This window comes from Musca autumnalis, unplaced genomic scaffold, assembly GCF_047663935.1.
Source record: "Musca autumnalis isolate F117 unplaced genomic scaffold, ASM4766393v1 scaffold_1, whole genome shotgun sequence".
In the NCBI taxonomy this organism is placed as follows: Eukaryota; Metazoa; Arthropoda; class Insecta; order Diptera; family Muscidae; genus Musca; species Musca autumnalis.
This window is the reverse complement of record NW_027411644.1, coordinates 145623186-145641973: the sequence shown is the minus strand read 5'-3', so window position 1 is coordinate 145641973 and position 18788 is coordinate 145623186. Positions and strand designations below refer to the sequence as shown.

At 34.5% G+C, this 18788-nt stretch overlaps 2 protein-coding genes across 5 annotated transcripts in view; one reads left to right on the top strand and one right to left on the bottom strand.

The window, feature by feature from the left end:
* Positions 1–18788, top strand: part of qin (tudor domain-containing protein qin) — a 462035-nt gene that overhangs the window by 249025 nt on the left and 194222 nt on the right. The gene's annotated exons all lie outside the window — the stretch shown is intronic.
* The window catches only part of LOC141387529 (uncharacterized), a 61108-nt gene continuing 46171 nt past the window's right edge, over positions 3852–18788 (bottom strand). For all 3 annotated transcript variants that reach the window (XM_073957394.1, XM_073957401.1, XM_073957411.1), the window contains 3 exons: positions 6694–6888; positions 5270–5380; positions 3852–4693 (listed from right to left, as the gene is read on the bottom strand). In XM_073957394.1, coding sequence (XP_073813495.1) covers positions 4467–4693; positions 5270–5380; positions 6694–6888 — 533 coding nt within the window. In that variant the 3' untranslated portion in view covers positions 3852–4466. The remainder of the gene's footprint in view (positions 4694–5269; positions 5381–6693; positions 6889–18788) is intronic.

Here is an 18788-nt window from a genome sequence, read left to right as displayed (position 1 = left end):
TGCTGAAGACCGCAAAGCAAAATTCTTATTAGTTTCTGAGATAATGCACGAATCAATTAAAAAAGGGTCGTTTTAGCTCGTTATAGATGAGGCCATAAAATCCAAGCCCGATCTAAAAACACGAAACCCAACTAGGGGTATTGTAGTCTTAATATGTACTTTCAGAAAATGACCACTAGAAGTTGTTTGCATTTTCAGTGTTGCACAGTGTTATTAGAACCTTATATTAAATAACAAGGAATTCCAATTGTGGCATAACGTTAAAATAATGTTATATTGAATATTACAACATTGGAGACGCACATAAACCGCGTAATTATGAAAATGACACGATGCGCATCCGATTTTCCAACACAGCGAATCAATCCCTTTTATTTGATGTACAGTTTGTCAAATTCTATTTGGCGGCCACGATGTAGCATCTGCTGCATATTAGGGTGCAAAATACAGTAAAATACAGTAAAATGGTCATAATTTCCGCGAAGTTCATTTACATTTTATGCGCATCCGATTTCAATAATCACCATGAAAAAATACATCATTCTATGCCGTTTCAATGCGATCCATCAAGAACCGTGGATGTAGCATCGCACTCAATTTTTAGATAAAATGTATTATATCTCTGGATTTACGAGAGTTTTTAAATATCTGTTTTCGCGCAGTTTAAACACGCGTATCGATCTATTTATTTAAGTAGAACTGAAACATCCAAAACGCGTTTTAATATGCGATATTTTCAAAATAATTTTTTGCAAATTTTCGAAATTTGAGGGGTATCATATCCGCCGATCTAGTGGGTGGATTTTTACGCGTCGTGGCTTATTAGATTCAGAACGTAAAAAACTAAATTTACGCGGGTTTCCACGGAAATCGAATGACGTTTGTAAATTTTAAACCAAAAAAATAGGTTTTGAGAAAAATTTACGCACAAAAATTTCGTGTTCGGGCGCAGATTACTGTGATCCTGTGAGGGCTACACCCTCATGTTATACATTAAAAAATGCGAAATCGCGAGTACTACAATCAAATAATAAGCTTTTAGTGAAATCCAGCTGCGCGTCCCGATTAGAGCAAAAATTCAAAAAACCCCATTTTTCAGGTTTCAAAATGTCAGCATCCGTTTGAGGTAGATACAGTGGATATATTAAAAAATCATACATTAGAAACTTCAACTCTGAAGGGTGCTCTTTAACTTCTCCTTTGAGCATTAAGCTCTACATTGTGTTGTAAAACCACTAATTGGAAAATAACATAACGAAACTCGTTTGTTTCAACGATTTTTTCCGATTTTTTTACATTAGTACGACCACAGCTTCCGCTCAAATTATTATTTTAAGAAACCCCTCGGTGAATCGGGCTAAAACAGTTTATTTTACCGAAATGCGGTCAAAAGTTATGGTATAGTAAACCTGATCGCGAGTTACAATACCCCATACCTCAGTTTCAACATAAGTTAATTTTCTACAAAAAGCTTGATATCTCTGTCGGCAAAGCCGACTGATACTTTTTTACTTGTTCCAATATGGTTCGCATTGTAAGGCAATATCTAGTCGACTGGAACTGTTGTGGAATTACATATTAGATAAAATATTTCCTTTTTTAATATTTTTCACCATGTTTTACATTCATTGTGTTTATTTTTAATTTTTATACCCTCAGCCTTTAGGCTAAAGAGGGTATTTACACTTTGATACGACCAAAAATGTGCCTCATCGAAATAATGGTTTTAGACCCCAAGTATGTTTGTACAATATCCGTTTCAGACAATTTTGAGTAGATCTAGCAATGTCCGTCCGTCTGTCTGTCTGTCTGTCCGTCTGTCTGTCTATCTGGCTGGCTGGTGCGCACGATAACTCTCGAACGGATCAATCGATTCGGTTCAAATTTTGGGTATCGAAATATTTTGTCCAGATTCGATTTAAGTTCGAAGATGGGACATATAGGTCCACTCCTTCAGGTACCTCCCCCACAAATGTTCAAAAATTGTCGCAAAACTTGTGCGCACGATAACTCTTGCAGGAAATAACCGATTTGGTCCATACTTTGATCATCGTGTAATTTCTACCAAACTTAGATGAGGTTCCAATATGGACTCAATCGGTCCACACCTTCGGGTACCTCCCACACAAAATTTCGGAAAAGTTCAGTTTAGGACTTGGTCTCGAATCGCTTTGATTTTTGTTTACGCAAGTTGTATTCGCTGTCCTCTTTACGACGCTGTAAGTTTTATTAGGGGCAAGTCCACACTTCCTGAGAAAATAGCCTGAAAGTTACAAAAAAACTATGACACCGTGTGTAGTGGTTGGAGCGCAAGATAACTCTCGAACGGATCTGCCGATTCGGTCCAAAATTTTGCCTTCGTAATATTTTGTCCAAACATAGTTTAAATTCGAAGATAAGCCATATCGGTCCACTCCTTCAGGTACCTCCCCCACAAAAGTTCAAAAATGTTCGGAAAAATTGTGCGCACGATAACTCTTGAAGGGAGTGACAGATGTAATCCATACTTTGCACATCCTAATATATCTACCAGATATAGATCAGGTTCGAATATAGACTATATTTGTCTACTCCTTCTAGTACCTCTAACACAAAATTTCGGATAAGTTCACTTTAAGACCTGCTCTCGAATCACTTTGATTTTTGTTGAAGCGATTTGCATTCTCTACCTCCATTACGACGGTAAAAGTTTTTTCAGGGCAAGACCATATTTCTTGCGAAAACAGCCTGAAAGGTGTAAAAACGTCTATGTCACCATATATCGACACCTCCAAATAATAGTATGCTAAGTCTGAAAAGTGAGTTTTGCAGGAGAAGCTCTCAAAGTTTACAGTTTTCTTTGACCTTCACTACTATTCTGAGTAAACATTTGTTTATAACTTCTGTTCGGATTGACCGATCATTACCAAAATTTGACAGAATTTAAGTTAAAGCACGTAAACTGTAAAAATGTAAAGAACTTGAAAACATGCTAAGTCGACTTAGCATACTATTGTTTGGAGGCGTCGATATGGCGGTCGGAGAGCACGATAACTCTCGAACTGTTCAACCGGTTTGGTCCAACATTTGGTCTTCGTCATATTATATCCAAACTTAGTTTCATGGGGCAATACCGGTCCACAACTTCCGGTACTTCTCCCCAATATTTAAAAAATGTCCCTAAAATGATAGGACGATAACATTTGAATGGGCAACCAATTTGGTCCAAACTCTCCAAATATTTTGTCAAAATTTAGTTTAACTTCTAAAATGGCCCATATCGTTCCTCCCTAAGGGTACCTCCCCGACAAAGGTTCAACATTTGTGTCTTAGTGCAGTTAATTCCTAATCCACATTTTTGTCGGCAAAATCAAATGTCCAAAAAGGGCCACAAAATTTTGAAGAGACTCTAAATACATTCGATCTGTCCGAAGGTGAAAATTTCACTTCACATTGGCTGAGGGTATACATCGGTCGGCAAAGCCGACTGACACTTTTTTACTTGTTTTATTATAACATGTCTCTGTTATGCAGCAACGCCCGTACAATTTTTTTATTTTTGTAAATTATTTTTATTTCAAATGCATTTCTCCTAGTCTTTATATTTCCATGTCTTTGTATATATAATTTATAGGGTCTCCGGCGAATATTTCAATGTGTTACAACTGGAATGACAAAGTTAGTCTCCGGCGAATATTTCAATGTTTTACAACTGGAATGACAAAGTTAGTATTCCATCCGGCATAGGGTGAAGAGTATGGTATAACAATTGCGTTACTAGGAGAAATATTTGATAGTAAAATGTTGTTTTCTGTAGAGTTTTCTTGTAATTGCATCTTATGTTTTGATCTTGGTAAAATACACAAATAAAGTATGGAGATAGGAGAATTTCAACTTTATTTTTATTTACAAGAATTTACAAGAATGTGTATATACGTATGTATTAACAATACTGTGAAACGGATATTAATTTTAACATTGATTTATATTTACAATGAACATATTTACGACAGTTTCACTTTGAATATCAAAGTATTCTACGCTTAATAAGAACTAAATATTTGTGAAATTTGAAACCAACGAGAACACATAAGTTGAGGTACGACGATAATTTAAATTCAATACTTTTCTAAACCGAACAATATATTGTATTTTTCTGTTTTTAACATTTACTGTACATTTGTAAGCTCTGCAATTTACAATGCGGTTTACTGGGGACAAATAATTTTCACGAGAAAAAAGTTATGTTCTCTTTGATTTGACAAACGATAAATAGACAATTCATTAGTTAGTTTTTTATCGGTGTGAATTTTCGATTTTAAAAAAGGGGGTCATCTTAATACTGTACCTAAATTAATAATAAATTTACACTTAAACGGAGCACATTTTAAGCACCTTAACAGAACGCAAGAGTGTGGTTGAGATAGATTAAAAGATAATGAGATTTGTTTAAAGTAAATAATTCGGTAGGAATTTTGCTGCAATAATCAATTGAATATGTCGTCTATCAATTCTTTTGTTATAATTCGATGTGGTCGTGTTGGATTCACCTTCGGACGTTGATATAAACGTGCATTTATTGCGTAAAGCCTTGGCGACAAATCACAGCGCACGTTGAACCACCAGTCACAAACGAAAACTGCTTGCGAGAACTGAGTTCCATTTGGACACAAGAATGATGCCTGACGACCGTCGATATCGCAATAGTGCCAACCTGAAATAACATAACCAATTCATTTAGTAAAATTAGAAACATGAGTTCATAATTTTTTTCTCTATGACAAGAGCTACATCAAAATTCTTCGAGAGTAAATCAAAATTTTTAAAGAAAAAGTAATCCTTTTTACATCAAGGCGGCCTCAAGCCTTTGGTGGGGAAAACGACGATCCAATCAAAAGACAATTAAAAAATACATAAATATATGGCAAAAAATCGATTTTGAAATTTTACATTTATATTTCAAATCATCATTAAATAGTAATTAAACCTATCTTATGCTCCAACTTCCTAAATTAACTAGGGATTGATTTCAAGCACTTTGAAAACATGGGATAGTATTTTAGGAAAAATTTTATGTAAGCTCTGCAAATGTGTGTGCAAACGACTTAAATAAAATATTATTTGCACATAAGTTTGCCAAATTGTTCTCGGTAATGTATTTGATAAGCGATTGATTAATATCAACCTATCGTAAGTACTCGAACAAGCATTTGATATTACATTACAATTTTAATTTTCTGATTTTGTAGTTTATGAGATACATATTTACAGTTTATTATAATAATATTACCTTGACACCTGGTCTCCATATCTGCAAAGAATCCGGGATATGGTTGTTCATCACAATAGAAGTTTGTATAAGGAATAGCCGACAATATGGGATAATCTACGCCAGGGCGTCCTAAAAAAACAAAATACATTTTTAGTTATTCTCTATTATCTCTAACCATTTCAAATATTTTCAAACACATTTTTAAAGAAGTGATTTATGGGCCCGCAGCCATATCCAATCATTTAATACGATTGATTGTGTTCGTTCATGTAGCCCAAAAATTAAAAAAAAAAAACTCAATCAATGGAGGGAGATTCGACAACAGGATATGTAGTCCATACTAATAAACCCCAATTTGTTGGTGATGCATAAAAGTGTCAAATGCATTTGGATTGTGGAAATACACGTAATTTGACCAAAACAGAAGAGAACAGCAAGAAAAAAACAACAATATTATGACTATGGGGCTGAAGAGTGCGTTCGTTCATTTGTCGATTCAACTAGACAAAGAAACAATCAGCACCAGTCGATATCCCGTAGCACCAAACCTCGTCCTGTCATCGACTGAGGTCCGCCCGGACCCCACAGTGTGTGTTCTCTATTAATAAATGAATTTACGAGTGGATGCACTTTAAAATTCGGCAGTAAAAAATGTTTGCCGAATGCGTTTATTTGTTTTTTATGAGACTATGAAAAATGCATTCATTTACTGTCAACGTCGCTACAAATGAAAATGAATCCCTGCTTTTGCTGTTGCTACAACTGCCAGTACTATTCGGTATTCTTGCGGCTTAAACATCATGGCAACTTTAATGGTAAGAGTGATAACAAATCTTCACCAAATTGTGTGTGTGACAGATGCTAGTAAATTTTCAATTTTTTATATGAAAAGGCGTAGAGAAAGAAGTTTGAGCAACAAGTGCGGTCGGTCGTACATTTATATGTTGCATATTTTTCCAACGCAATGTTGCCTGCCTTGGGCTTATTTTGCGGTCAATTAGAAACTGGCAATTTTTCGTTTACTTTTCCATTGTTCTCAATTAAAAAAGAGAAATCAAATAATCATAAGAAAAACATTACACATCCACAAAAAATGTTGTCCCTAAAACAACATGTTGAGTTTTTATTTTGAAACTGCTTGAAATATGTAAATATTTTTGAATTGCAAAAAAATTAAATAAAATAATTTGAAAGTGATTTGTCTGTGACCTTTTTCAATATAAATGAAATAAAAGTTATTTTGGTCATTAGTAGCAAAAGTTCATTATTTCGTGAAAATAATGAAATAATTTTTGGGAAAAAAGTTAAAGAGTCATTATCCTTGCGTACAAGCTGTGCGCCGACATCGATAAGTTAAATGTATCTATTACCTGGCGGGGCCATATCATAAGAATGAATGATACTTCGAGATATGTATTTTTCAAAAGTATGCAGCTTCTTACCTGGTATTGATTTTCCCAACTCTAGGTATTCGCGTACTGATGGACTTAAGAAATTTGTTGGTATTTCTGGAATATCTTTTTCGGGATTCCCATTGTCATCGCCTTCCAAATCTTGTGGGGGCTCTGGCTCGAAAAGTATGGGTGCAGGAGCTCTTGGTCTCTTTGCTCGTTTCGAGCGCACGGTCTCTCGACAATCTGAAAGAGTATAAACATATGGCAAATAATATAACAATTTTCGACATGACATATTATTGCTTATTTTGCTTAAGAGTTTCATATGGGAAAACTGACGATCAAAGAGCAAAACAGGAAATTTGAATTTAAATTGAAAATTCTGTTAAACAATACCACTGTGTATAGTTCTTTGAGTTAAGGAAAATTTACCGCAGCTTGTTAGAAGACCAAAAAGAAGACACGTGTCCCTGCGTTTTGCCCAAAGATTTGAAACCTTGAGGCCCAAAGGGATCATTTTGTCAGGATCCTTTCTTCCAATCCGGTAATAAGTTTGATTTACGTTCGGAGGCGAAGAACAAAAATTGTATACATATAAAATTCGTCAAAATTTATCTTCAAAATAGTCAAGGTCAAACAATTTATTTTATAACATTTTTCTCGGGTTTTGATCTTGACATCTATATCAACCCTAAAAATCGAAGAAATATTCTAGGAACGTTTCTTAAGGGTCAAAATAGTAAAACAAATTATTTTATTTTTTTAAAGAATCCGCTCAACTACAAAAATGTACCTAAGATATCAGTTAACAATTTTCCAGAACATAGAACTTTCCAGAATTTTCTAGGACAGGTTCTCCAAGGACAAAATTTGATTATGTTTGCCCATTAACTTTTTAGGGACGATATTTCAAGCTGAAATTCAAAACCTTTATAATTTATTGAATTTTTAACAGTTTGTTATTTACGGACTTGAGCAGGAGAGAAAGTTGACAGTTGTAAAGAATCGTTCCTAGAAAGTTCCTACGTTCTAAAAAGTTGTATATTGAGATCTTTGAGATTGAGATCATTTGTTCTTCATGACAAGAGCTAGTACAACTTTGCCTCCGAGAGTAAATCAAAATTCTTAACGGTTTGAAAGATATGAGCCTGACAAAATGATGCCTTCTGACATCAAGGCCTCAAACCTTTGGAGGTCCATAACTGCATGTGATGGGGAAAAACGCCGGGACACGTGTCTTCTATCACAACCAAATTCTAGGTTGTTATTTATGTGTTTTTCTATTCCCTGTAATTTACTAAGCTTAACCAAATCTAGTTTCGGACGAGAGAATATAATTATTTTCAATTAGCAGACCCGGCCCGTGGCTGGTTCGTCGTTTTGTTTTTTAATGTCAACTTTTTATAGGCTTTACAATGCAAAACATGTAAGAGAAGACTATAGTCGGACGGGGCCGATCATATGATATCCTACATCATTTCCTCTATTAATTAGTTTTCCACGGAATTTATTTTATATGATTGCGACACGTTATGTTATTGATATAATTAATTGATATTTTGCATCAAAGGGAGAGGTCAAGAGATGGTTTTTAAGTTTCGTGTTGGTAATTTGTCAGAATATGCCCCTAGAATTTGAAATTTGGTCCAAAAATTAAATTTGGATATTTTTCCAATAATCAATTTCAACCGGTAAATACTATCCGATCATTTTAAAAAATTTTTGGCCTTTTCCTTGGCCAAACCTCTAACTTCGTGAAAAATTTTATTAGTATTGAAATATAAGTTCGTACCAGTTTTCACACAAAAGTTTTGGTCCTAAAAACAAGCTTATAATACCCTTTCCACATTGTGGTGTATGGGTATTTTCTACCTTATTTCTGCGGGTCTATTATTAAAACGAGTTATTCATTGTGGGATTACGTCTGGAGTATTACCCCAATGCACAGTGGTTCCGCCCGTGGACAAAAATCGAAAAATTGATGGCGACGAATTTGATTGCGATTGATAAATATTCTCTAAACATATCAAATTTTTAACATCCAGCATTATTTTTGTAAATTTACAGCGGTTATATGCCAAGTTAAGTCGAAGATGTTGAGATTTGTATGTGAGGCCTTAAGAACGACGTTATGGTATGTTTACTCATAACATAACATAATTATAAAAAATTGGAGAGGTAAATGTGCAATTTTCAAAATGCAACTTATAGGTGATGGCATTGACAATGTTTTAACGAAAAAACAAATTCATAATTCGTTTTCCAACTTCATTAAAAATATTTTTTTTTATAAATGACTTTTTCTGCTATTTTTAATATAATTACTATTAATTTATGTTGAGTTTTACTAATGTTGTGAGCATTTGTGAGTCTCTCAGGGGATAGTCTCTAGTTTACGATTAAAAAAAGTCCAGCTGCCCCCATCTGCCACCCGCTAAGTTATTCCTCTTATACCACGCCTGTAAAATTGTCAAAATTCCGAAATTCGGGAGGTACGTTTATATGGGAGCTATACCTAAACATGGACCTATACTGAACATTTTTTGCAAGGAGGTATTTTGCTCACTCAGAACTCAAAATGCAAAATGACAGCCAAATCGGTTGGAAAATGTGGGTAAAATCAAAATATCGAAAATCGGGAGGTATGTTTATATGGGGGCTATACCTAAACGTAGACCAATATTGACCATTTTTTCATGGAGGTATTTGGTTCACTCAGAACTCAAAATGCTAAATTACAGCCAAATTAGTTGGAAATTTTCGCTAAAATTGTCAAAATACTGAAAATCTGGACCAATATTGAATATTTTTAGCAAGGAGGTAGATTATTCACTCAGAACTCAAAATGCAAAATAACATCCAAATCGGTTGGTAAATTTAACCAAAATCGTCAAAATACCAAAAATCGGTCGGTACCTTTCTATGGGAGCTATACCCAAATATGGACTTACATCCACTAAAAATTATTTTCTATCATTTTGGCTTGTTATAAACCTACGTTTAAAATTTGGAGGCCGTAGCTCGATTAGAACTATTTTTGACACTCTTTTCCATACAAGTGGGACCACTGTGCAATGGCTTAAACTTCATCATTACTTTCTGTTACAGAGAGTAATGTTTTTCAAAACGAAAGTTTCATTTACTCAAAGAGTGACACATCTCAAAAAATCAAGTTTCGAGAAAAACGCGTTTTAGGTCGTAAATAGAAATTTTACTTCCCAACTTAAAAAGGTTATTACAGAAAAAGAAAAATAACTACTTGGACCATATTTTGCAAAGAGCTAGCCAGATATCGGTGCTAAATTTCTGTGCAAGATCAAGCATGATATAAAGTGTTTAAGTGCTTCATAAGCTCAAAAACCTTTTTTGTTGATTTATGGCACACTCGTAGTAAATGAGTTGTAACTCGTTGAGTTTTAGAGATATTAGCATGAAAATTTGATACAAGATAAAGCAAAGGTCGTAGGAAAAATAGAAACTGCTAACTCAGAAAACACATTTTTTGAGTTATGCCACTCTTTAAGTAAATGAGCGATATGTTTTTAATTTTTCGTTGGTTTTTGTACCGTTGAACCTCACCATATAAGGCAATTTGTAAATAGATATGTATATTGTTTTTCTTAACAGGTGTAAATCGATTCGTTATTTTTCGAGATATAACAGGTTTAAATAGTGGCGCTGGTCGGGATTTTGGGCTCCAACTAAGAACACTTGATCAGGGGCACAACCTTTGTTTCGCAAATAAATTTACAAGCCGATGCGTCCATTAGTTTAGCAAATATAGCGATTGTTCAATAGGGCCATCCGAAATTCATCAACAAAAATATAGCCTATTTCCACCCCATTTTGTCCCAAAATGAAGTCTTAATCCGATATGGTCATGAGTTTTGTATATATTCGTATGGCTTTTAACAAAAAGGACCAAGATGAGGTACCCCACCTCCTCCGAAATTCATAAAAATTATACATTACCACGGCAAAACTTGAACATTTTTTGCATGTACATACATGCAAATAAACTTTCAAAACGATACGTCCATTATTTGTTCAAAATATGTTTTGAAAAATATGACACAGGGAAAGTACAACACACCCGTTGAAATTCATTAAAATATATTTTCTATTTTCACCATGGGAATACTTTTAACATTGTCATGAAAATCCCTTTAGTAGTTTTGCAGATGTAACATATTTAAAAAGTGGCCCCAAATAAGTACGTAAGTTCGTAGACACAACCACTGTTGTCTCGCAAATTAATTTTCAATCCGATTCATTCGTAATTTTGCAAATGAAGCCTTCTATTGAAAAATTCAGGAAAATTGGTTCAGTAGCTTTGTAGATGTACATTAGGGTTATAATTGACGTTTTTTCTGAAAAACTATCATTTAATTATTACAGAAAGTCACGCACAAACCACTTTGAATTTTTTCTCAATAAATGCTACGAAATGAAAAATGTTTTTCTCAAAAAAAGTATTTCCTGTTGCACGAATGAATGACCTTTTGCCTAATAATAACTAAAATAACTTTAATTCCATTTATAACATGAAAAAGGTCACGCACAACCCACTTTCAATTAATATGATATATGGAATAAAGTTATATATGATGTAAAATGATATATATGTAATGATATAGCGATAAAATTGGTGTGAAACAAAAGCTTGTGCCATTTTGGTTATGTCGTGTGGCTTTAAAGCTTGTTTTGAGTTACGCATGTGCTTTAAGTGATTCCAAAAATTTTTTCAAAAAAGCTTATATACAAATATTTCAAAAGCTTTTTGTGCGTGATTTGTTTATCGAATCGCCTTATAATTAAGTGTTTATCTAAACTTAGGTTAAAGCTCGTCAAAATATGATAAGGGATACGAGGTCGATAAAAAGTCATAACCCTAATGTACATATGTATATAACATAGTGGGCATGGTCAATTTTTCTTTCGATAAAAACTTAAGTTGGACTATAACGAACATAAAAAACGGCCTTAATATTGGCTTACATTTCCTCTATACGACACGGCGATAAGAATTAGGTTCCGTATCATTGAATGTACACTAGGCCGGGGCGATTTGAAAACCTTAATGGTCCCTTCGCGTTTCTTATTCCTGGGATTGAACTGAGCAAAAAAGTCTACTAGATCATAGGTCTATCGTGAAAATCGAGCCTCCCGCGCGTTCCAATGCTTTTGCGATGTTTTAGAGAGTTCTTAATTACTGTCATGGCTACAGTTGTTGTCCTTATGTTCGATCGAAAATCTCAATGGTTTGGCTGTTATATGCCAAAAAGTTAAAAAAAACGTGGAAGGGCCCATTAAGGTTTTTTTCCTTCCATACAAATCGCCCCGGCCTAATGTACACGTACTCCTTGATATGAAGAGAAGTCCCCCGTTATTCCTATACTGTTATTTCAATTATGTACTGAAGATAATATTCCTAAAGAAAATCTGTATTATAATGATGCATCCGATTTCAGCAATCTTAAGATGCAATATTCTTCGGATAAAAGATAAATATTACAGTTTATTCAAATACAAACTTAGATATACAGCAACATTTTTTTGATTGTATTATTACAACGACATAGAGATATACGTATAACATATAAACGCAACTTTTTTAAGTATTTAGTGGTGAATTAAAATCCAGAAAATATTAGGCCCTTCCCACGTTTCATTAGGGAATAAATGAAGATTGCCAAAATAACCCAAAATTTAACGCGTCAAAATAAAGTTTACACTTTTGCCAAACGCAAGAACTTTCTTATTTCTTTAGCAAAATTAATGGATATTTTTGCTTTTGAACTTATTTTCATCTATTACGAGCCTCCAAACAATAAATTAACGAGTGTTTTGGTGTAATCCGGTGATATTTTCCCCCATTGGACCCGTGGTACCACTTTCGTGTAATATTGACATAAAATAGGCCTCTATTAAGGTTTTTGTCGATTTTTTTCGGCAAGTACTCTATGGATTTGTAGTCTAGAGACTTCAATGGGTGATCCGATATTCATAGGTGTCATATATAGCAACATGTTATTCATAATTATAGCCGAATGCGTAAGATCCCTGCCCATATGTTACGTAAACCTTTGGTATTAGCCCCATTCCTCCAGACTAGGGTCTTTAATATCGTGTCAATAAAGGTGGAAGATATTGTTCTCATATCCCGCACTCCGTTACTGTCATGGACCCCCTGTCAATAAAGGTGGAAGATATTGTTCTCATATCCCGCACTCCGTTACTGTCATGGACCCCCTTACGCATGTGCTTTAAGTGATTCCAAAAATTTTTTCAAAAAAGCTTATATACAAATATTTCAAAAGCTTTTTGTGCGTGATTTGTTTATCGAATCGCCTTATAATTAAGTGTTTATCTAAACTTAGGTTAAAGCTCGTCAAAATATGATAAGGGATACGAGGTCGATAAAAAGTCATAACCCTAATGTACATATGTATATAACATAGTGGGCATGGTCAATTTTTCTTTCGATAAAAACTTAAGTTGGACTATAACGAACATAAAAAACGGCCTTAATATTGGCTTACATTTCCTCTATACGACACGGCGATAAGAATTAGGTTCCGTATCATTGAATGTACACTAGGCCGGGGCGATTTGAAAACCTTAATGGTCCCTTCGCGTTTCTTATTCCTGGGATTGAACTGAGCAAAAAAGTCTACTAGATCATAGGTCTATCGTGAAAATCGAGCCTCCCGCGCGTTCCAATGCTTTTGCGATGTTTTAGAGAGTTCTTAATTACTGTCATGGCTACAGTTGTTGTCCTTATGTTCGATCGAAAATCTCAATGGTTTGGCTGTTATATGCCAAAAAGTTAAAAAAAACGTGGAAGGGCCCATTAAGGTTTTTTTCCTTCCATACAAATCGCCCCGGCCTAATGTACACGTACTCCTTGATATGAAGAGAAGTCCCCCGTTATTCCTATACTGTTATTTCAATTATGTACTGAAGATAATATTCCTAAAGAAAATCTGTATTATAATGATGCATCCGATTTCAGCAATCTTAAGATGCAATATTCTTCGGATAAAAGATAAATATTACAGTTTATTCAAATACAAACTTAGATATACAGATACATTTTTTTGATTGTATTATTACAACGACATAGAGATATACGTATAACATATAAACGCAACTTTTTTAAGTATTTAGTGGTGAATTAAAATCCAGAAAATATTAGGCCCTTCCCACGTTTCATTAGGGAATAAATGAAGATTGCCAAAATAACCCAAAATTTAACGCGTCAAAATAAAGTTTACACTTTTGCCAAACGCAAGAACTTTCTTATTTCTTTAGCAAAATTAATGGATATTTTTGCTTTTGAACTTATTTTCATCTATTACGAGCCTCCAAACAATAAATTAACGAGTGTTTTGGTGTAATCCGGTGATATTTTCCCCCATTGGACCCGTGGTACCACTTTCGTGTAATATTGACATAAAATAGGCCTCTATTAAGGTTTTTGTCGATTTTTTTCGGCAAGTACTCTATGGATTTGTAGTCTAGAGACTTCAATGGGTGATCCGATATTCATAGGTGTCATATATAGCAACATGTTATTCATAATTATAGCCGAATGCGTAAGATCCCTGCCCATATGTTACGTAAACCTTTGGTATTAGCCCCATTCCTCCAGACTAGGGTCTTTAATATCGTGTCAATAAAGGTGGAAGATATTGTTCTCATATCCCGGAACCTATAAAGCCATTTATCCGCACTCCGTTACTGTCATGGATCCCCTGAAGATACAGGAGGCTCCACAATATTTGATTGTGTATACATGAATCTCACCGTTAAAATCTTTGTTCATATATTTTGTACAGTTTTGCCATTTTTTGTGAACCCATCTGTGAAAATGGTCGGAATTATTGAAAAACATCGTTTCCTATACAAATTTTGCTATAAAATCTGCAAACATCTCGAGAAATGCATACGAAGCTTGCAATGATGGCTATGTGGTAAATATACTTAAACACTGTGAAGTCTTCTGTATCTTCAGGGGGTCCATGACAGTAACGGAGTGCGGGATATGAGAACAATGTCTTCCACTTTTATTGACACGATATTAAATACCCTAGTCTGGAGGAATGGGGCTAATACCAAAGGTTTACGTAACATATATGCAGGGATCTAACGCATTCGGCTATAATTATGAATAACATGTTGCTATATTTGTCTCCTATGTGTATCGGATCACCCACCGAAGTCTCTAGACTACAAATCCATAGAGTACTTGCCGAAAAAATTCGACAAAAACCTTAATAGAGGCCTATTTTATGCCAATATTACACGAAAGTGGTACCACGGGTCCAATGGGGGGAAATATCACCGGATTACACCAAAATACTCGTTAATTTATTGTTTGGAGGCTCGTAATAGATGAAAATAAGTTCAAAAGCAAAAATATCAATTAATTTTGCTAATGAAATAAGAAAATTCTTGCGTTTGGCAAAAGTGTAAACTTTATTTTGACGCGTCAAATGTTGGGTTATTTTGGCAATCTTCATTTATTCCCTAATAAAACGTGGGAAGGGCCTAATATTTTCTGGATTTTAATTCACCACTAAATACTTAAAAAAGTTGCATTTATATGTTATACGTATAATATCTGTATGTCGGTGTAATAATGCAATCAAAAAAAATGTTGAGAGGTGTAAACTTTATTTTGACGTTCACTGTATATATGGGGTTTTCTGAGTGAAATTGGACTCTTTTTCAAACAGTGGTTTTTGATTTCCGGTATTGTTTGCTTTAGCGATGCTACAAAACACGCAAAACGATGCTACAGCAAAACATTTCAGTATATTTTCAGTTTTTTTGTTGGAGTACCGATCTATAAGCGAGAATAGTGAATAAAAGTTTGTTTTCTAGGCGTCAAAAATATTCGATTTTTTTTTTACTTTTGTTAAATATTTTGCCAAATAACAGGTTGTATCGATATTTTTCGGCGATATTAGTATACATTTTAATAAATGCGGATAGAAACGTTGTTGCTGTGTGTAAAGATGTTATACTTTATAGCAAATTAGTATAATTTGGGGTCATGAAAAAAGGTTATCCTTAAAAGGAGAACGCTGGCTATATCTCAATATAAAAACGGCAGAAATAAAAGGAAATTGAGCTTATTTTTAAATATTTAGTCCAATATAGTTCAAAACATTTGAAAAAGTCTCTGTAATATAGGAATTATACTCCAGTTACACTCAATGACGGGGAGGGAAGGTAGTGGACACTTGTGAACAATTAGGGCCAAACCACACCAAATTTTCTTGATATTTCAGAAGAATGAATCAACACTTAAATTCCAAAAAATCCTAAAGTTAAAGGTTTTCATAGCCTCGCAACAGATCATAGGTCATTGGTAAATACATGTCTCCTAGAAGCTCGTATTTACGTTGTGTGTTAGAGTATATAGAATGACCGGAAACTTGGTGGATTGATGATTTCCCCGCTTAGATATTCAAAAATAACTCAATTTTACCTAGTTTCATATGCACATCAAGTTTTTTTATGTACAACAAGGCGAAAATTGAGGTAGATTCTTGGTTACGTAAAAAGCCCATGGTTTAATATGTGTTACAAGGCTATGAAAAGCTTTTACCTTCTAATTTTTTTGGAATGTAAGTATTTATTTTTAATCTTTTCGAAGTCATTTAGGACTCGGTGACCAATTTCAAGAAAATTAGGGGTGGTTTAGCAGTAATTTTTCAGGAGATTCCCTATATTCCCTCCATGGTTTTGGATGGCTTATGTGTTTCACGAGATCTAGTATTGCTATATTATCGTGACTTTTGTGCATGATTTCAACTATCTTCTACTAAATGTTAAAAAAGGCAAAATTTCCTTTTATTTGTGCCGTTTTTATAATGAAATATAACCAATTTTCTCTTTTCTAGGATATCGTTTTCCTTAGCGCTAAATTTTAATAATTTGCTATAAAATATAATATTTTTACACACAGGAACAAACATTCTGTACGCAATTATTAAAATGTATACTAATATTGCAGAAAAAATTCGATAATTACCTTTTTTTGGCAAAGTTAAAAAACGGAATATTTTTGACGACTAGAAAACACGGTTAACAAACGTTTTTTGTTATATTATATGCATTTTTTATTGCCACAGCACCAACATTTTTTAAGTAATTGGTTTTTTGGTTATTGGGTATGGGCTTCTAAAATACTGAGGCGTTATTATTGGTAAAATTGAAAACCGAATATTTTTGACACTCACTGTATGTGTAAATTATAAAATATGGGACGTAATTTTAATTTTTATACCCTCAGCCTTTAGGCTAAAGAGGGTATTTACACTTTGATACGGCCAAAAATGTGCCTCATCGAAATAATGGTTTTAGACCCCAAGTATGTTTGTACGATATCCGTTTCAGACAATTTTGAGTCGATCTAGCAATGTCCGTCCGTCTGTCTGTCTGTCTGTCCGTCTGTCTGTCTGGCTGGTGCGCACGATAACTCTCGAAGGGATCAATCGATTCGATTCAAATTTTGGGTGTCGAAATATTTTGTCCAGATTTGATTTAAGTTCGAAGATGGGCCATATCGGTCCACTCCTTCAGGTACCTCCCCCACAAAAGTTCAAAAATGTTCGGAAAAATTGTCCGCACGATAACTCTTGAAGGGAGTAACCGAATTAGTCCATACTTTGCACATCGTGACATTTCTACCAGACATAGATGAGGTTCCAATATGGACCCTATTGGTTCACTCTTTCGGGTACCTCCCACACAAAATTTTGCTTAAGTGCTGTTTAAGGCCTGCTCTCGAATCGCTTTGATTTCTGTTGCAGCCACTTGTATTCACTACCCTCATTACGACGATATAATTTTTTTCAAGAGCAATTCCATATATCCTCAGAAATCAGCACGAAAACTGCAAACAACCCATATAATACCATGTGTCGTAGTTGGAGCGCACGATAACTCTCGAACGGATCAACATATTTGGTTAAAATTTTGGGTCTCTCAATATTTTGTCCAAACTTAGTTTAAGTTCGAAGATAGACCATATCGGTCCACACCTTCCGGTACCTCCCCCACAAAGGTTCAAAATTTTTCGCCAAGATTGTGGGCATGATAACTCTAGGAGGGAATAACCGAATTGAGCCAAACTTTGCTATTGGTAATATTACTTTCAGGCATAGATCGAGTTCTAATATGGACTATATCGGTCCACTCATTTGAGTACCTCCCAGACAAAATTTGAAAAAAGTATAGTTTAACAACTCCTCTCTGATCTAAATAATTTGTGATGCAGCAGGTTGCACTTGCGGCCCCTGTTACGACGATGTAATTTTTTTTTCGTGGGCAAGTCCATACTTCCTGAGATAATGACCCAAAAAGGTCCAGAAAATCCTACCGGAACCACCTAAACTGGCTAATGTGTAAAATAACCCTTTAAGAGAGAAATCGATTTAGCTCAAATTTTGTAAATTGCAAAGTAAAATTTTAATATATTTAAATTCAGAAAATTAAGTACAACATATTTAATTATATAGTCTGTAAGGAAAATATCCATAGACTAATAAAGAAAAAAATATTTCCTACAGATTTGTATTAGGTCCGAATATGTACTACATCGGATCACTCCTATGTGTACACCCTGCCCAAAGTTTGGAAAAAATGCACTCGTCTTGGATCATTCTGAATTTTGTTGCAACATGTAGTTTTTTGCGGCCCTTTCCATCTTTGAAAATTTTCCCAACAGCTAAAAAACCTACAGAAGTATTGTGTTAACTTTTTTTCTTCGGGTACGTGGCTGAGGGTATATCTCTGTCGGCTCAGCTGACTGATACTTTCTTACTTGTTTCAATTAATTTTCCTTGCCGCACCCGAATTATTATGGGATTCCATGCTGACAACATTATTTTAAAGCGCTTTAATGAATATAATAATTATGCGATTCTCTGAGTTTCGTAGTTATGATGTAATTTTCGTTTTTTTTTCGTCTCCTCACGACATGGATGTGGTGGTTGGTAGTTGGCCTTGTTTAGATTCGTTGTACTTTGTCGGTAATTATTTTTAGCTGAATGAAACGCTGATGCTGTGCTATTGAAAAACAGAAGCTGACTTTTTGCCTGTTCATTGGCGTGCTTCAAAAAAATCTG